A 20,587-nucleotide genomic window follows, 5' to 3' on the forward strand; every position below is an offset into this window, starting at 1 on the left:
TTCTGAGCCTTATTTCTCAGAAACAAAAACAAACAAACAAACAGCAAAACAAGAAAACAGGCCTGCAAGTTCCCCTCCTGCCACTGATTAATCGCTACCTAATGATTACCAGTTGTCTGCTCAATTCTTCGTTCAGAGAGCGGGAAAAAAAAAGATTAATGGCCCACCCAGATCATTATGTATTTTGGCCCAGAGTTCTGTGAACACTAGTTCCGTAGCACAGAAGCTACAGTAGCAGCTTTTGTACTACAGGGTAAACATCTTTGAACTGTGTACATCAAGGCACAAGCCAAGTGCACCTTCAAGAAAAACATTTTTTAAAAGTGAAAGAAAAACTTTTTGTGGATTTATCCTATTGTATAAAACTTTGAGATTAAAAAATTAAACGTTTATTTTAAGACTACTTATTTAAAATTATCATCTGGCCTTTTAAGACAAACACTGTTATTAATTTGTATTTAATCAGCACTGAACAATAACATACACAATGCAGAAATTATTCTCACCCCTGCTCAAAAAAATAAAGGGAACACTCAAATAACACATCCTAGATCTGAATGAATGAAATATTCTCATTGAATACTTTGTTCTGTACAAAGTTGAATGTGCTGACAACAAAATCACACAAAATCATCAATGGAAATCAAATTTATTAACCAATGGAGGCCTGTATTTGGAGTCACACACAAAATTAAAGTGGAAAAACACACGACAGGCTGATCCAACTTTGATTTAATGTCCTTAAAACAAGTCAAAATGAGGCTCAGTAGTGTGTGTGGCCTCCACGTGCCTGTATGACCTCCCTACAACGCCTGGGCATGCTCCTGATGAGCATCCGCCAACTCCTGGACAGTCTGTGGTGCAACGTGATGTTGGTGGATGGAGCGAGACATGATGTCCCAGATGTGCTCAATCAAATTCAGGTCTGGGGAACGGGCGGTCCAGTCCATAGCTTCAATGCCTTCATCTTGCAGGAAATGCTGACACACTCCAGCCACATGAGGTCTAGCATTGTCCTGCATTAGGAGGAACCCAGGGCCAACCGCACCAGCATATGGTCTCACAAGGGGTCTGAGGATCTCATCTTGGTACCTAATGGCAGTCATGTTACCTCTGGCGAGCACATGGAGGGCAGTGCGGCCCTCCAAAGAAATGCCACCCCACACCATTACTGACCCACTGCCAAAACCGGTCATGCTGAAGGATGTTGCAGGCAGCAGATCGCTCTCCACGGCATCTCCAGACTCTGTCACGTCTGTCACATGTGCTCAGTGTGAACCTGCTTTCATCTGTGAAGAGCACAGGGCGCCAGTGGCGAATTTGCCAATCCTGGTGTTCTCTGGCAAATGCCAAGCGTCCTGCACGGTGTTGGGCTGTGAGCACAACCCCCATCTGTGGACGTCAGGCCCTCATACCATCCTCATGGAGTCGGTTTCTAAACGTTTGTGCAGACACATGCACATTTGTGGCCTGCTGGAGGTCATTTTGCAGGGCTCTGGCAGCGCTACTCCTGTTCCTCCTTGCACAAAGGTGGATGTAGCGGTCCTGCTGCTGGGTTGTTGCCCTCCTACGGCCTCCTCCACGTCTCCTGGTGTACTGGTCTGTCTCCTGGTAGCGCCTCCAGCCTCTGGACACTACGCTGACAGACACAGCAAACCTTCTTGCCACAGCTCTCATTGATGTGCCATCCTGGATGAGCTGCACTACCTGAGCCACTTGTGTGGGTCGTAGAGTCCATCTCATGCTACCATGAGTGTGAAAGCACCACCAACATTCAAAAGTGACCAAAACATCAGCCAGAAAGCATAGGTACTGAGAAGTGGTCTGTGGTCCCCTCCTGCAGAACCACTCCTTTATTGAGTGTGTCTTGCTAATTGCCGATAATTTCCACCTGTTGTCTATTCCATTTGCACAACAGCATGTGAAATTGATTGTCAATCAGTGATGCTTCCTAAGTGGACAGTTTGATTTCACAGAAGTTTGATTTACTCGGAGTTATATTGTGTTGTTTAAGTGTTCCCTTTATCTTTTTGAGCAGTCTATATTAAAATCCATTTTTTTAAACCATAATAATAACACAATAAATGCTTTCTTCATAATGGCAAATCAACTCCTGCAACACTGTTCAAATCTCAACATACAATTCTTAAAAATGTAAGTTTTTTAACATATTTTATCCCTGTATACTTAATAAAGGCAGTGCACTCAAACCATACATAAAATTGAAATTTTTGATTAAAAAAAAAAAAAATATTTATATTTTTATATATATATATATATATATATATATAAAAATAAATGTCCGTCACATGGACCAATGAGATACATTACTGTGCAAAAACTTTGAATCACCCCTCATTTTTTTTTTTGTAAAAAAAAAAAAAAAAGCATTTTTGCACCAACAAGACAATGAGAGATGCAGCTGGCCCTTCAGTTGATCCATCTACTGTTTGCTGAAGATTCATATGAAATGGTCTCAGTGGAAGGGTGGCTGTCAAGAAACCATTCTTAAGGAAGGGAAACAGGGAGAAAAGGCTGCGGTATGTGACATTACACAAGAACTGGACTGAAAGTCAGTGACAACTTCAGACATTTGTTCAATAAACACTTGACTAGTATTTAAATAAAATGGGATTCATCTGTAATTTTCTGAGGCTGTTTTGTTGGCCCTGCGTTTAAGTGAAATCCATTCATGCCCTTTTTCCAAATACAGATTTCAAACTGGCCACACAATGTCCCCATGCTGTATAGACTGATACTTCATTACAAGAGCTTGGGGACAGAACAGTAGATGATGCTGAAGAAAAAAAAAAGCAGATTTTTCCAATAACTTGATTTTAAAAGGCACAACAATAATCGCACTATTGGCTTGAAATGACACTTCTGAAAACAGCATCAAAGACACACAAGGACCTAAGTTTGCTAACAAAAATAATGTTACTATTAAACCACTGCTGAAGAAAAAATTCAGGGTCCTAAACAACCAAGCCTGTAGAATTAGTTTTTTTGCAGATTCAGTTAGTGTGGTAGTCTGTACTCGCCTAGCTATATTATTACTAAAACTCTGAAAGTTGTACACAAGCCCTAATGTGAAACTACTACCCTTTAGAACACTGTGCACGTTCTCCTAGAGGTGGTGTTTCTGAAGTTGTCCTTCAGTGACATCAGTAGGCAACAGTGGGGACATGCAGCTCTCCATTAATGCAACCAGAGAAATGAGGGCTCAGTATTTTGTCAGTTTGAGTTTGTAATAAAAAAAATCTTTATGTTGTGTTTGTGTTTAGTGAACTCTGAGCTTCTTAATGTGCCAGCCATGCTTTTAATGTTACCAAAGTATTTAATATTATAGAAGCTTCTGAGAGCTGTTTAGAAAGTCTGCACTCATAGACATAAAAGAGCCTCAGTTAGTGGCTCTAATAATCAACCTACTCTAAGGCTGCGTATAATAAATATGTATCTGTAGATCACATTTGCAAAAATACGTGGTCTACATTCAAGAATATCTGTTTCAGATAATGTTGGTAAAATATTTTATTGAGTTAAGGTGAGAACCAGATGTATATACAGCTTGTGTTACACTGAATGGCTAAATGTCACTTTAATAAAATTAGACTACATGTTCCTCAGTGTTGTGAGCATCCATTCCAGCTGTGATCATGGTGCTGATTCTGCACACCAGAGACCTATTGAGACAAATAATAAGGGAATGCATATTAACCACAAAAAACACCAAAAAATGCACTAATCAGGAACATTTTAACTTGCCATTAAATGTATCTTTGGCTTTGCCATAAATCAACATTATATGTGAATGGTTTAGTATATGTGCTATAACAAGTGTTTTATCAGGTATAATAATCTATAAAATACAGTTTTATACCCTTAAAAAACTCTAACCACCAGTAATTCAATTTCATTTTAGGTCTCCTGAAACTCAGATATTTCTTATCATATGTAATACACAGTGCCCACTATTTGAATGTACATGCCTGTGTTTCCTTTGCATTAAGTCTATAAATTAGCTAAGCATAATCTTCCTCTTCAGGACAGCTTTTCTGAGCACCTCTGGACTACATCCAGCAATGCTATTTTTAATTCACAGCATGAAAGTCGTGTTCTGTGGAGTTTGCTTCTTATGGAGCCACTCTTTAGTTGCCCTGGCTGTGTGTTTTGCATCATTGTCATGGTGGAAGACCCAGCCACAACCCATCTTCAATGCTCTCATTGAGGGAAGGAGGTTGTTGGACAAACTCTCAAGATACATGACCCCATCCATGCTCCCTGCAATACGGTGCAGTCATCCAGTCCCCTTTGCAGAAAAGCACCCCCAAAGTATGATGTTTCCACCCCCATGCTTCAAGGTTCGGGCAGTGTTCTTGGGGTTGTACTCATCCTTCTTCTTCCTCCTTCTGGGGTGATTTCTGACATTTTTCAGAATCATCCATACCTCATCCTTACCCCACAAGATCCCAAACCGAGGAAGATTGACAGTTATCTTGTGTTTCTTCCATTTCCTAATAATTGTGCCAACAGTTGTTGTCTGCTCACCAAGCTGCTTACCTATTGTCCTGTAGCCCATCCCAGCCTTGTGCAGGCCTACAATTTTGTGCCTGGTGTCATTAGACAGCTCTTTGTTCTTGGGAGTAATAGAGAGGTTGGAGTGTGATAGGTTGAGTGTGTGCACTGTGGTGTTTTCTATGTAGAAAAAAGACAAATCTTTGCATCTGTACTTGTGTTGCATCTCATACTTTGAGACTTTAAATTTCTGTTCTCTGTAAGACTTCTTCTTCTTTGTAAAGTGGAGAAGGACAAAGTCACAGAAGAAAGTTTCCTGTTGAACAGAATTTTATTGAGTTTTGTGACATATTAAAAACATCTTTAAAGAACATTTCTCATTATCAAAGGTACTCACAGCGCCAATCAAAGCCAGTCCTGAAGCAATATTGATGACTGTGGGAACTATGCTGAACTTTCCAGCCTATGGACGAGAGTAGAAATATAAAAGATGTGTTTTTGAATGGGATTTTAGGTGGATTTATTTAAGAAGAATTTTTAAAGAGAGACCAGAGTGCTGTGCAAAATAATTCCTAATATCTGTACAATTAAAAAGACAAGATTTTCTAACTCTAACATTCTTCCTATTATGGTTATTTAGCTTTGGTATTATAGGTAATGTATTTATTCTTTAATCCATGGCTTATCATAATGCCTCAGTCATATTTTATGCATTTTCCGTACCTTCCCATATACCAGGACATGAAATCGGATGCCATAGACTTTATATAGAGATCGATAACTTTCACCAGCAGCATTTTTAAAGTATCTTGCACGTCTGATGGGAAAAAAAGGAGAAAATAAACAAAAATGAACCTTTAGGTAGTTTAGAATGGTTTAGAAGACTTTCAGTTACTACACACCTTTATTCCTTCCACATGTTGTAAATAAAGATGATAACATGTCTGTGCTAACATGGTAACAAAGATCTACAGTGAGCCTCACCTGAAGTTAAATCCTGCAGCGATGCTTTTTTTGGAGACAGTGGCATCCAGGCGACTGAAATGGTACACTGGATTACAGTGAGAGGTAGCTTTGTCGAGGTCACAGTCCCACTGTATTGCTATGCTAATCGCTCCACCCTAAAAAGCCAGCAATAATTTGAAAATATATTTCTTATAACTGTATTTCATTATTTTATTTTGTTTTTGTACTTGGATTCATTCCATTAGGGATGCTTTGTTTGTGTTCACAAATAACTAAAAAGATTATCATCAAGAAAAATCCTGCTTTTTCTTATACACTCACCAACTACTTCATTAGTTACGTCCCTTTTGCCTTCAGAACTGCCTCAGTTCTTTGTGGCGCAAATTCAAAATGGTGCTGGAAACATCCCTCAGACACTTTGGTCTACATTGACATGATAGCATCACTCACTTGGTGCAGATTTATTGGCTGCACATCCATGATATGAATCTCCTGTTCCACCACACCCCAAAGGTGCTCTCTTGGATTGAGATCAGGGGACCGTGGAGGCAATTTGAGTACAGTAAACTCTGTAAACAACTGTCATGTTCAGAAACCAGTTGAAATGATTTGAGCTTTGTGACACAGTGTGTTATCCTGCTGGAAGCAGCCATCAGAAGATGGTCTCACTGGTCATAAAGGGATGGACATGGTCAGCAACAATAATCAGGTAGGCTGTGGTGTTTGAATGGTGCTCATTTTGTACTAAGGGGCCCAAAGTGTACCAAGAAAATATCCTCCAGTCCATTACACCACCAGTCTGAACCACTAATACAAGGCAGGATGGATTCATGTTTTCATGTTGTTTACTACATTGCAGTGGTTTGAATCATATCTAACAGGCTGCAATTTGTTCGTGTAAATTGGGAGTCTTCTTTGCACACTAAGGTTAATTATGGGGTTCCACAGGGTTCTGTCCTGGGACCAATTTTACTTACATTCCACATTTTCCCCTTAGGCAGTATTATTAGAAGGTATAGTCTACATTTTCTTTGCTATGCAGATGATATCCAGCTTTATCATCCATGAAGTCAGTTAATATGCCAGTTAGTTAGGCTAATGCTAAGTTAGTCCTGGGTATGCTACATGATATTAATAGCTAACAGTTACTGGTGCACCCAGATGATGTCATTATTGTGGCGGGGGACTTCATCTATGCAGATCTGAAATTGGTCACACCCAGTCTACACAAAAATGTGAATTTCCCAACAAGAATGAAAGGAGACAGACAACCTCTCTATTTTTAGGATTAGGCTTAAAATGTTCTTTTTTTGATAAAAATTATAGTTAGGGCTGGATCAAGTGATCCTGAACCCTCCCATAGTTGCACTACGATAGGTCTAGGTCCCTGGGGGAATCCTATGATGTACTTATTTATCTTCTTCTGCATTTGATTATTAATTATTATTAATCTCTGGCTCTCTTCCACAGCATGTTTTTATCCTGTCTCCCTCCCTTCACCCCCAACCGGTCATGGCAGATGACTGCCCCTCCCTGAGCCTGGTTCTGCCAGAGGTTTCTTCCTGTTAAAAGGAAGATTTTGTCACCAAATGCTTGCTCATAGGGGATTGCCTGATTGCTGGAGATTTCTCTCTATTAATTAGGAGTCCATACTCTAAATATAAAGCACCTTGAGATGACTTTTGTTATGATAAATAAAATTGAACTACATTACACCAAATTCTGATCCTACCATCCAAATGTCACACCACAACTAGAGATTCATCAGACATCCAGTTGTTCAGCTTTGGTGCCCTCGTGATACCTATGTGGTCTTCTGCTGCTACACGCCATCTGTTTTATGGTTAGATGTGTTCTGCCTTCAGAGAGGCTCTTCTGCATACCTTGGTTATATCAAGTGGTTATTTGAGTCACTGTTGCTTCCTATCAGATCGAAACAGTCTGGCCATTCTCCTCTGGCCTGTGACATAAGATATTTTCACACAGAGGACAGGCACTCACTCGATACTTTTTGGACCATGCTCTGTAAGCTGCCTGTTGAACTGGTGTACCTAATGAAGTAGTCGTGAGTGTAATTCCAACACAGATAGGCATCTTTTAATTATTATGAAGGATGAGTAACTTTGTTCAGTAGGCATTTCTTTTATCTCTAAATTGCTCCTGTGAACAACATGCAAAAGTCATAGCTAAAACAAGAGCAAAAAGAATCCTTTAAGTCATAAATTCAGGGATCATTAAAACTGGATTTGGTAAAAAGCTCTATCTATGTTTGGCATAAGATTTAAAGTTTAAAGCTATATAACATTAGCCAAATCTGGACAAAATGCAGTGTAATACTAACAAGTGAGGCCATGTCTTGAAAGTTGTATCCAGCTCTTCTTGTAATGTTTCCCAGGCGGAAGATGGGGCAGTAGGGGTAACGCTTCTCATTATATCTGCAGCTCTTCAAGTAGGATATATCAGTTGTTTCAAGGATGTTGGACCTCAGTTAAGAAACACACATATTTATGGGTGTGAACTGCTTACTGTCCGTAGCAATTTTCAGTTAATTAGAGGTTTAAAAAAAAAACAAATGTGCAAAAAAAAGTGTGGCTTGCAAAAGTATTCATACCCCTTGAACTTTTCCATATTTTGTCACATTGTATACAATTATATACCACTTTGTGTTGGTCTTTCACATTAAATTCCAGTGAAATATATTTATGTTTATGGTTGTAATGTGACAAAATATGGAAAAGATCAAGGGGTATGAATACTTTTGCAAGCCACTGTATGTTATTGTAGATGTCGAAGAGGACTTACTTTGAAAAGGAGAATTTAGGAAACTGGATGAAATTCTTGATGTAGATGGTGAAGTTTTCAGCCGTTGCTAGCAAAGGCTTTCTGTGAAAAAAATAAATACCTATAAGTAAATATCAATATGTGAATAAAGGTATAAGAAAAGATTTGAAAATTAAAGCAAGTCAAGAAATCCAAACTTTCATGTAGCAGATATAGAGGGACTGTGATTGGATTATTGAGTGGGGAATGACCCTATCATCCACTGTAATTTAACTGACACAATGCTGCTATAAGACTGGGTCATGCAGCTGAGTGTCTAAGTGGACATCAGTGGGGTTAGGTTAACTGGTAATTGTAAATTGCCCATAACAAGGTTTCTGTAGGTAGGGTGACCAAACGACCTCTTTTACCCAGACATGCCCTCTTTTGGGGTCCGCTAAAATATGTCATTTTACAAATCCCTTGAAATGTCTGGGTTTTGATTAGCGGCAGACCAATTTCAGTGGGATGCGCTGCACTGGCATTATTCCGAGGCACCTATCCTATATTCAGCACAACTTAACATCTGTGAGCTGTGATCTAAAAAAAAAATGCTGAAACAACATAATTTTACAGATGAATTGCAGAAAAAGTATCCATGTTTTCATCGTGTTCATGATCAATTGGAAGCCGAGTCTACTGTCTGCAAAGCTGGCACTTTGGTATGTATGCTGTTTAATTTGGTTGGTATCTGGTTTCTTTGGTAAATTAGTTTTAGACTCAGGACATTGATCATTGAATACATGGGTGTGAGGGGAACTTGACCCATGCTAATCTCGTAACATCCCTTTCCAATTATCTTTCAGAAACTTTTTTCATAGGACAGCTCTGATGTGTGGAGCCAGAGTCTTAATTGCTTTCTGCAGCATTAAGAACGTTGCCAGAGAAACTGGAACAAGGTCATTTGAGCTTGCTAGCATAACTCCAAAGTTTGCCATCATTGTGCGCTCTGGCGTAAGTGAAAGAGGGGGGAGGAACCACAAATCATGCTTTTTTTTATGATTTGAATATGAATTTTCTTGGTTTGGTGAATTAGGAATGATCACACTTTTTCCATTTCGGTTGTGGACGGTTGTGTGCTGGCTTACAACCTACCAAGAAATGAGAAGCTTTTAAAATTAAAATTTTAATTTTATTGAAATTATCAGGCAAGAGACAGACTTTTCTTGTATTCATTACTAAAGTATAACCACTTAATACTTTTAAAATAAAAATTTATGAAATTGAAACTAAAATTACTTTTAAGGAAGTTAGATTTCACAGGCCAGCAGGAACCCTGCAGAGAAAGATGGATCAGTAATCTTACTGTGGTCTGAACTTTCTTTCAGCTGGACACCAACCGAAGATTTCACAGGACCCAGTGAAGTTTTTGTTCTTTCTTAAGCATCGGCCGCTCATTACTCCTTTAGACAATGGGCACAAAAGGATAGTTTAAAGTCATCCAGGTGATCACGTGAAAAGATGACATGTTTGGCTTTCTGCATCAAATTTGCAAAATTTCAACACAAATCATGTTTTAGAGCAATGATTTAAAATCAGGATGTTTCTTTCTTACCATTACCAGCCACCACCATCTCTCCCTTTTTACAGTCCTCATCAACACGGCAGTGGGCATCATGCACTTTGGGGCTCTGAGATCAAACAATGGGAAAAGGTTCAAGAAACAGTTAACTCATACCTAATCCTTTTTAACAAGCCAAAAAGGATGATGAAGCAGTGACCTTGATTCATGAAGCAAATGTGATGCAGTGTGATGTGAAAACCTGTTAGTTATACACAGTGAGGTTGTGAGGCTCATTTTAATTACATTTGACACAATAGAAAACATAAGACTTATAGAAAGGATTTTTTTTTTATCAATTTAAAAGTGAAAGACACAGAGTCATAATTCTGAGATGCTTAGCTCAATTTCCATCTACAGCTCATAACATTTACTTGTTGTTGTCATGGCCCTGTAAGATCTAAAACCTGCAGGACACCGGCTCTCGAGGCCTGGAGTTCCCTACCCCTGCTCTAAGGGATGCTTTGGACATATGAAAAATTTTCCTCCATTCATTTTCATCAAAAACATCAGTCACAAAGTTATCCCACCATTTGCTTGTGTCACGGTTAGGCTGTGTGGCTGCCAGGAGTGAACCCAAATGTAGGACGCAAGAGACAAACTAAAGTTTTAAGGCAGCTTTAATGCTGAGGCTCTTCTCAATGTCCAAAAATACAAAACTCCCAAAATCCAAGGTCATACAAAAAAAACAAGAAAGGACACACTTGGAAACTAATGAGGATGCACGCACAGCAGGCAGGGTACACAGACAAGGAAACAATGGAAGAAAACTGAGGGCTTAAATAAACACAAGGTAACTGGGAGAGTGGAGACAGCAGGGAACAACAGGTGAACCAAATGAAAATAATAACACAAAGGAAGCAAAACCAAACACAAAGCACAGGGAACACAGAACTGTCAAAACAGGAAGAAAAAAAACTGGGTGGCAGGCACAAGATTAGAGGAAGTGAAATCAGTAGGAGAGGCAATAAAAAAAATGTTGCTGGTAAAAACAAAAGCAAATCAGAAGAATTTCTTTCAGTAAGATTTTGCTGTGTTATCTATGATGGCAAAGGTTTTCTTTGGGCCAGAGTCTGTCATATGATCTGCAATTAAAACCAAGACAACTGCCTGATCATCACTGTCACCATCACATTCACCTCTTTAACTGTCTAACCAAAGTTATTAATACCACCATAAAGGTCTAATATACAGAGTCAGTGATTTAGAGTGAAATCAAAATGTTCTCACCTCAGCACAGTAACCCAGCTTCTGGTTTGGTGTCTCTAAGAAGCTGGTTACAATAAACAGAACATCTTCACCCTGTATGAAAAGACAATAATGACAAAATAACAGATAAATGTCTCACCAACAGTGCATGCTTTTTTCCTGGTCTGAAACAGTATGAGTGTTCTCACCTGTGGGGGGATGACATAGTCCTCAGGTCCCCACACAAACACACCAGATTCACTGGTGTTGGTCACTGAAGCTCCCTTCACTTTGGTTATGACAGAACTCTGGATGACATCATCTATCTCCTGGTAGCCTTTCTTGATTACAAAAACCCACCTTTGAATCAAAGGAAAAATACACATTGTTCTCAGGATGCTCTACAGTATGCTCAAAACATTGTAACACTCTAATGTCTTCTATCACATGCCACGAAAGAAGACTTTACTGAAACTGCTAGCCATGGGTGTTGTAGTGTGGGGGGGGGGGACTACATACTGTAGTCTTTTGCTTAGTGTATCAAATTTAAGTGGGCATTATTTATGTAGTATATATAATATATAGAATGAATATAGTATATACACTATATATACACTCCAAATCATTGAATTCAGATGCTCCAATCACTTCCATGGCACCCTGCTCACACTCTTAATATTATTGTAAAGCAGGCCCTCGACCAAGCAGGTGCACTGAAAGAAGCCCACAGCAAAGTCCCCCCCCCCCCCCCCCCCCCCCCCTCCAAAAAAAAAATAGTGTGATTGTTCAGATCCAGCTGTGAGGACAAAGAAAAACTGGTGGACATGTAGGGTTTGATGGGCAGACCCGCTCTGAAGCTGATTCAAGAGGTGGAGACTAGATGGAACAGCACATTTGATGTGGACACATCACTATATGAACGTTTGCCCGTGGGTGCCGCACTTTCCAACCACAACAGTGATATTGTTCCTCTGACATGTTCTGAATATAGAGTGATTCATGATGCATGACACTCCTTCAACCATTTAAGGTCTGATAGCTGAAGGAAGTCAGTTCTTAACGATTGACTTCCTTCTTTATTCTTTGATTGTCCCATTTTACTTTCTTGAGGGAAACCACAGTCACGGTGTGCATTAGCAGTCGGTGTAATTGTGAGTCTGAGTTGGGGTGGATCAAACCATTTTGCATCATTTGTAACCGTGACACCAAAAAGCTTCCCTTTTTTTTCTTTTCGCTGCCCTACTGCTAGCGCACTGGGTAACAGTTAAAGGCACTGAACAACAGACCACAAGTGTACCTTCAGGAGGAGATAAAAGTCATGTGAAAAACTTTCTGTAACATTTGATCTACTGTAAAAAGCATCAAAATTTTCAAGCTTAATCGCTTATGTCTACTTATTTAAAATGTGTACCTAACCTTTTAAGAAAAAGACTGTAATTAATTTTTATTTAGTTAGTTAATTAGTAATTTAATTAATTAGTCACTAAACGACATAGTGTAATTTTCACTGCAACTCCTCACATCATTTCTACAAATATTATAATTATCTGAGTGAGTTGTTTACCAAGTTGAGAAAATAACATATAAAAATTATTCTTTGCAATAACGCACTTACCCTATTATGTAACCGATGATACATAACTGAAAAAGTCTGTGCAAAACCCCGATTCTCTTATTTTTGGTATCAATGTATTTTTCCGTTTTGTAGTCGAATAAGGAGCTCCACGCTCTCCCGGCCATCATGCAGCTCTCAGTCTACAGACTGAGGCCAGTGTTCACAGGGGGGGGGGGGGGGGGGGGGGGGGGGGGGGGGGGGGGCTCTTCAGTACGAGCTTTTACAGTAAACAGCCAGCGGGAGGCGAAAACACACCTCTGAGAGGATGCTCAGCACCACCTGCACTACCGAACATCGTTCAACAACATGCAGTTGGACTTCCCTAAAGCACAAAAGGCAAAATACACGGAAAAGGCAAAAGACTGAGAAAATGCAGAAACTGACTGGAAAAGGAGACGCAGCGAGAAAGTGCTAACAGAAAAAGAGGCTCCTAATGCCTCATTAAAATCCGCGCTCGTCATTACATTTGTCCGTCACTTATATAAATGGAGATTTTCTTCCTTTTTATTCACTTATTTGTACACATTGACCTTTTAAATTTAACATCATTTATGATTAATATTTCATTTGCCACTCATTCATATATAATCCTTTCATGATCAATTAAACTCCTAGTTTAACTGTAAGCTTTGATATTTATCAAAATCTGTGATTTTTTTTCCCCCACTATAATAATGACCGGGATAAATGTGTTCTTCATAATCAGCTTCAGCAACACTTCAAACATCAGCATACAACTTTTCGGCATATTTGAGGTCTACTCAAGCAACACATAAAACTGACATTTTGTTGTGATATTCAAAATTAAAATAAGGAAAACATGGCAGTCGCACGGACCAGTGAGGTGCTCTGTCCATGGGATGCACTTTAACGCTTTGCTTTTATGCGCACTTCAAAAATTATAACACAGCTGCCAATAATAGCAAAAAGACAGCAGTCATATAGTTCAAAGGTGGAGATTGATTATTCAGGCCGCACAGTGGCACAAAAACACTCAAATATAATTGAAAGACATATTCTATAAACAGTAATGAACATTTCCTGTAATCGTCCTGTCTGAAGATTTGGAGGTACTGCATGCACACTCAGACTGAAAGGACGTGACACAGTCATGTGCACAGACAATTTTTGAATGGTATCTATGCATTATTATAAAACACTGCAGAGGTGTGATTTTGAGTGATGGAAGGACTGCGACCTTTTATTTATTTACAATTTGTGAGGTAACAAAACCACTGGATTATTACTGTAATTAAGCACTGTACTGTAATGTGTCACTGTCACATTATTTTGTGAATTGGCATTTACTTTCAATAAATAAATCTGAATGCAAACATCGACCCATATTGAAGCCTTTATCTTTTAAGCTGATCTTGTGGTTTGTCGCTGAGTGCTGTTAAGCGGAGATTGTCATTGACCAACTTACTACAAAGCGCAGTTTGCGTAACAACACTCTGATTTCATGTGGCTCAAAGAAAAGCTTGTGTTTTAAAAAGTGCTTCTTTTCTTCTGATTGCACCATGATCACTTTATACATTCACCTTTCTGGGTTTCATCACGGGGCCTCGTGCTCCGGAAACTTCAGCAGGCTTTCACAGGAAGTGGTCTGCAGCAGACTGTCGCAGCGGGTCCTCCCTGCTCTCAGCCTAAAGTACATCATCACTGTGTGAAATATAATCATTTAGTCACCTGGGTTAAAATGTTATCATGACTGCCATTCAGTTCAAATAACTGTTGTGTTTATCACCCTGCTGCTGTTAATGTCACAGTGAATGTGGCAAAGCGTTTCTTCAGGTAACTGAAACCGGTGGTCTCGCGGTTTTGTTCCGTGATGCTTTAAGAGATTAATTATAGCATCATCAGAGCGCTGCTCACATTGTGCGACATGCTGGTGAAGATGCACGCTGCCAGGTGGACTTTCCTTTTCACCCTGTGTTTCACATGTGTGTCTCCAAATGGTAAGTTTTTTTTGTTTTCTTTTCAGTAAACACCTGTTTTACTGTAATGTATTTTAAAAAGAATATTTGTACATCATTGCTGCCAGGTTTTCTTTTAAATACTTTTGGTTGAATACTTGACTTTTCCCAAGAAATAGTTCGTAAATCTGCTAATGAGAAGTATAATTATTGTATTTTCTAATAAAATAAATAACTCAAGCTGTCACTGATCAAATCCTCTATAAATGATCTTGGAACAGGTTACCTAAATGGCAAATACTTCACATTTGCTCAGTGAAAAGGTGATGCACTGTCTGTCTGTACCCACTTAGTATGATCTTTGTTTGTTTTTCATCTGGTCGTCACAGTTGGGGTCCTTTCGAAAATGTCTAAACTTGTGTGACCTAAAGACAGAGCCAGATCGGATAGAATAAGATGGCTAAAACTGAATTAAATAATAAACTTGGTCTGAAAGACCGGAGGTTACAGATTAGTCTGAGTTTAGCTTACAGGGATATGATGATTAAAGCGTTTGTGCGGGGAAACCCGATGAGGAACTCTAACCAGACTGCACTAAAGAGTGTAGAGGTGTCTGTTTTTTGCTGACATTGATGCAGGTGAACGTGTATTAATTTGATGGAAGTGTGAACTCTGAAGTATGGAGGAGCAAACTCAGGGGAAAAACTGATCCAAAGTCTACCAAACGCCTTTTAAAAGAATATTTTCCCAGTAGACTCAAACCTAAATCTCACAGATACTAATGAAACTGGAAGGAAACACAAAGGAAACTTTTATCATGGTTTTAATTGAAAATTTGCTAAGCTGCTGTTAAGTGTTCAAATAATATTTTCTCCATGTTTCTAATGGTATATCTGATTTATCTTTTGAAAAATGTCAATGTCAAATTTATTTATATAGCACGTTTAAACAACCTGACTGGACCAAAGTGCTTCACAGGCAACCAAAGAATAAAAAGGCCATACATAAAAGAAAAAACAACAAACAAACAAAAATACAAACAAAATATAATAACTTAATGAATACAAAGTGTCAAGATTAGCTTGAATTAAAAGCCAGAGAGAAGAAATGGGTCTTGAGCAACGGCTTAAATGTAGAAAGAGTCCGAGCAGCTCTAATATGAAATGGCAGGGCATTCCAGAGGCTCGGCACAATAACTGAAAAAGCTTGGTCACCTCTATTTTTAAGTCTAGACCTAGGAATTTTTAGGATCATCTGATTGGCAGACCTGAATGCTCTGACAGGAGTGTGAACGTGAATAAGATCACACAAATACAGAGGGGCCAGGCCGTTTAAAATCTTAAAAACAATCAATAAAATCTTAAAATTGATCCTAAAATCAGCAGGAAGCCAATGAAGTGAAGCTGAAACTGGAATAATATGCTCACGCTTTCCCGTCCCTGTTAAAAGTCGAGCAGCATCATTCTGGACCAGTTGAAGCTGCCGGAGAGATGACTGTGGTAATCCTGCATACAAAGAATTACAATAATCCAGTCTTCACATGTCGAGAAAAATATAGTTGTATCATTAAAAAAAAAAATACTATTTGCTGTGACATTTTGTTGTCTACTGCAGTGAAATTCATAAAACACTCACAAGCCACTTTATTAGGTATAGCTTGCTAGGTTTGGATTGGACCTGAGCTTTGCCTTCAGTGCTGCCTTCATTATGTGTGTCATAGATTCAACAAGTTGTCTGGAAATATTCCTCAGAGATTTCGGTCCATTATTACATGATAGCGTCACACAGCAGGTGACTGCGGAGGCCATTTGAGGACAGTCAACACACTGTGATGTTCAACCAGTATGAGATGATTTGAGCTTTGTGACATGGTGTGTTATCCTTCTGGAAGCAGCCATCAGATGATGGGTACACAGTATTCATAAAGTTACACATGGTCACGGTCAGCAACAGTCCTCAGGTAGGCTGTGGGGTTCACGCCAAATTCTGACACTAGCATCCAGATGTTGTGGCAGAAATCAATACTCATCAGACCAGGCTATGTTTTCCCAATTCCAGGTACCCCACGTGAATTGTATCCTCAGTTTCTTGCCAAGTAGTCTGGGAATTCTCATCTAACCTCTGGCATCAACAAGGCCGTTTTTCCCAGTCACTCACTGGATATTTTCTCTTTTTTGGACCATGTAAACCGTAGAGATTGTTGTAAATCTCAGTAGATCAGCGGTTTCCAAAACACTCTGAAAAGAGTACATTAAATCAACTGAGTTGCTCCCGTGTGATTGGGTGACTGGATATTTGCATTAATAAGCAGTTGAACAGGTGAACCTAAAAAAATGGCCGGTGTGTGCACATTTCCTTTTCAGTATTTTTTCTTGGCCTCATTTAAAGCTGATAAGAAAACGTCTCAGAGTGAATTTTAATCTCCAAGCCTTACCTGCACACTGTGAAGGCTAAATGAGATTTCATTAACAAATTACAGAGCAATTGTTTCTAAAGTTGGCACCAGTTCGTCTGTGTTTATCCACTATATAACATATGACTGATCAAATAATAAAATTTTTTTCCCCAAAAACAGTAAATTATTTTTATGTATTTGTTATTATTATGCAATATTTTTTGCAGTTTATGCAGTTTTTTTTTTAACTTTTCAAATTTTTTCTTTTTTTGGTTGTCACTCTTCTTCAGCTAATCTAATCCTCATTTGTTGCAGTCTTATTTCATAATTTTGCTGTGGAAGACCTACAACAAAACGCAGCCTGCTCTCATTACATGTAACAGTTTTTTTTTTTTTAAATTATGATCAAAATTGGTTTAATATCACTTTGTTTCATGTGCACGCGTTGAGGTGTTTATATTGACAGAGCCGTTCTCCTCAGTTGGAACATTGATGTACCTAATAAAGTGGCCAGTTAGTGTGTTTGTAATTGTAGCTTGAGTATTTAAGTACTTTTTGGTGTATATTGGCGTATATATTTAGTGTATATTTCACTGTACATTGGCTTAAGATATGGTTGTTGCTCTGTTGAAATATATTTAAAATTGTATACATATTTTTTATCATTGTTTTTCCTTAAGATCATACATTTTTATGTTAATATAGCAACGCAGAGCCAGTTTTTAAAGAATGTGTAGGCAAGTTGTATAATGACTTGTATGAAATGACTAAACTTGCTTGTGTTTCTTTTTCCCTTTAACATCAAGAATCTTGTGGGGATTTGGAATATTGTGAAAAGATCAGCCTGAGAGCTTCACTTGGCTCATCCCTCTTCCTACCATGCTCTATTAAAACAAGCAATCCCAAATGGGTGATTTGGAGCCACACTGCCAAAGAGAAGGCAGATTTGGTCAAACTTACACCTGAAGGCCACATTACGTTCCTGGACCCCAGAAACGGCCGAGTGAAAGTTTTTCCAATCCAGGCCTCAGACGGGAACTTCTCCATCAGAATTGAAGAGCTTGAAAAAGCTGATCTGGGATGTTACAACTGTGGATGGACCTGTCTTCAAGTGGTGGATGGCAGAAGTGAGTGGATTTTTTTTTGTTTATACACTTTGAGTTTACTCAATACTAAGCAGCATCCTGTGCGCTTTCTTCCTTTCCAGGGTCACAAACCTCAAGACCCATTACATGAGAAGGGACAAATGATTAAGCTGCTGTTTCCTGTTACGTATATATTGTCTAAAACCACAACTTGTCGTGCAGGTGCAAGCAGAGATCTGTGGCCAGTCATTTACATCTGTGCTGGTGTGGCTGCTCTCCTTCTGCTGAGTATAATCAGCTACTGCAGCTACTGGAAATACATAGGTGAGAACCTGAAAAGCCTGACGCAAAGGTGAAGCTGAGTGATTTAGTAACAAACTTTCTGCTCCTGTTTCAGGTTCCTGTAATAACAAAACACAGGACAGTGCAGACATTCCCACCAGTGCAGGTACTGTGCATTAAGTTCAGCTCTGTTCAGTTTGATGCTCTTTTGCGAACTTTCCTGCTCGAACTTGTTCAGGTTTGCTCAATTCTTGAATTTTAACTGCTGTGCTCTGAAAACACTGCTGAAGGGTGCTGCCCGAAGTGTGCTACATTTTGTTTGCAGCTGCTTTCACTTGTTCCCAAACATGAATAACGCAGGAAAAAATTAGCCGCTTTAGACAATTTTACTGATTTGAATTGGGATTATAATTATAATATGGTGGAAGTAAATTAAGAGCAACCTTTTAATCTAAAAAAAAAAAAAAAAAAGAAAAAAAAAAACATTTAATATATTAATCAGGTTTTTGAAAACCTGGGACTGGCTTGCTGTTTCCCAGCTGCAGCTCGCAGTCTTTCACATGCTAACCCGAGGTGATTGCTAACTGGCTTCATATTTAGGAAAAACAGATTCTTCTCATTGAAAATCTTTCAAGAATTTGAATAACTGTACTCCTAAAAATGTCAGGAGAGACCTTTATGTTGTTCTAATGATTCACTGCAGATCCCAGTGCTCCACCTCTGCCAACAGTCAACGTACCAGTAGGCGTACATGTGCATGTACAGCAGGCAGCAGGAGCCTACAATAATAATCTTGTCTATGGTGAGTTTACTCATCTTTTCTTCTCTCTCTCCTTGATAAAATACAAACTTTCAAGTCATTGTCTCATATCTAAGAAATAAGACATGATAAGTTTGCTTTAAACAAATCTTTTCTTAAACAATAGAAAATGATGACCAGCGCCCAGCAAGTGCTGAACCCAGCAGAAACCGCCGTGATCCACCCGGAGTTGTGCGGTATCTAGATGGGACTCAGCTTCAGCAGCCCAGTCAAAGCAGCAGCGGGATTTATCCGAACTTGGATCAGTTTCACTTTGAAAGGGCGGAAAGTCAGAGAACCAGACAGAGGTTTCCTTTAGGTGTGGAATCAAAGTTAATGTTTACTGCAGTTTGTATTATTGGTGACTCCTACATTGCAACAGTGTGAAGTAACTCTGTCTTCTCTTACCCCCATTAGAGCTTTTCAGCAGATTACGGCAAGCAAGTTTCAGCCGGCATTATTACGGTAGAATGAGCAGTTTTATTTAATTATATTTATTATATTATTATTATTATTATTATTGTTTCAGTTCTGTCAGATTTTGACTCTATTTTATTACACAGTTAACCAACACGATCTCCGCAAGCAACAAGCCATGTCAAAGCAGGCGGAGAATCAGCACAGAGGTGGTTTGAGTTTGAAATAATCAGAATTATTTATGACTGTGTCACAGTAAGAAACAAAACACTGATCCTTTTCTTCTCTCACCGGTTTGTTGTTGCAGCAGGCCGTGGGAAAAAGAAAGCCAAAGACAGTGAGTGCTGACTTCATCTGTGAGCATGTTAGCATAATTTTATAATACTGTGCACTGAACTGCTCTCTTTTTCCTTTTCAGACTGTGAATACAATAACCCGATTTACAACATGAGCACAGACCAGCTCAACCGGCTGTAGAGACTGAAGGACAGAGTTTAAAACTCCAGTGACTTTTTAAATTTACTTCTTTGAGGTGATCCATGTCTTTAATGTATTTGTTTGTATTATAACTGCACTGTAATTCACTTCCTGTGCTGTTGATGTTTGATTGCTGTTTTACTGAAGTTCATCATTTATATTGTCTTTACCTATAATATTGTTGCAGTCTGAGTGCGCACACTGTTGCCTTTCTGCTCAGAGTTGTATTATTGCAGAAATGTGTGTGTTACTTAAACTTAATTAAAGAACCCGTATCCAAGAGATTTGATTTTTAGCACTTCACATTTAAGGAATTCTATCGTGCTTTCACTGTCAGTGCTCGTGCTTCTGTGACAGGATTGCATTCGTCCGGATCCCAACTGTTCATTATGTCACCGAGCGTTTATTGCTTCAGTGTGAAAAAAAAAAAAAAAATCTTACAAATATTACTACTGAGTGCCAAACATGTGCCTGTCATCTACATCAGCATTTCTCAGAGTGTTGATTCTGTTCAGTGTTTTCAGTGGGAGAAACATTTCATCACTCACACA

General features: G+C 38.9%; 2 protein-coding genes across 3 annotated transcripts; one reads left to right on the top strand and one right to left on the bottom strand.

The window, feature by feature from the left end:
• Positions 1–3,562: 3,562 nt before the first annotated feature.
• LOC115790881 (P2X purinoceptor 5-like) lies at positions 3,563–12,790 on the bottom strand. The gene is made up of 12 exons (XM_030744879.1): positions 12,666–12,790; positions 11,260–11,410; positions 11,093–11,164; positions 9,857–9,932; positions 9,608–9,704; positions 8,284–8,364; positions 7,823–7,964; positions 5,500–5,636; positions 5,239–5,332; positions 4,913–4,978; positions 4,749–4,831; positions 3,563–3,683 (listed from the first exon to the last, which is right to left on the bottom strand). Exons 1-12 carry the CDS (start codon positions 12,788–12,790, stop codon positions 3,608–3,610), a joined length of 1,200 nt encoding a protein of 399 aa, XP_030600739.1. The 3' UTR covers positions 3,563–3,607.
• A 1,581-nt stretch (positions 12,791–14,371) lies between these two features.
• LOC115791160 (uncharacterized) lies at positions 14,372–20,245 on the top strand. 2 transcript variants are annotated; one of them, XM_030745285.1, is made up of 10 exons: positions 14,372–14,623; positions 17,783–18,103; positions 18,284–18,385; positions 18,459–18,509; positions 19,047–19,145; positions 19,270–19,461; positions 19,560–19,607; positions 19,706–19,768; positions 19,867–19,896; positions 19,978–20,245. In XM_030745285.1, the coding sequence occupies exons 1-10, from the start codon at positions 14,551–14,553 to the stop codon at positions 20,034–20,036; spliced, it is 1,038 nt and encodes a 345-aa protein (XP_030601145.1). In that variant the 5' UTR covers positions 14,372–14,550; the 3' UTR covers positions 20,037–20,245. The 2 variants fall into 2 exon arrangements, with proteins under 2 accessions (XP_030601145.1, XP_030601146.1); XM_030745286.1 differs by having other exon boundaries at positions 19,870–19,896.
• The last annotated feature ends 342 nt before the right edge of the window (positions 20,246–20,587 follow it).

The sequence above is a fragment of the Archocentrus centrarchus genome, chromosome 13, assembly GCF_007364275.1.
Source record: "Archocentrus centrarchus isolate MPI-CPG fArcCen1 chromosome 13, fArcCen1, whole genome shotgun sequence".
NCBI classification, from domain to species: domain Eukaryota; kingdom Metazoa; phylum Chordata; class Actinopteri; order Cichliformes; family Cichlidae; genus Archocentrus; species Archocentrus centrarchus.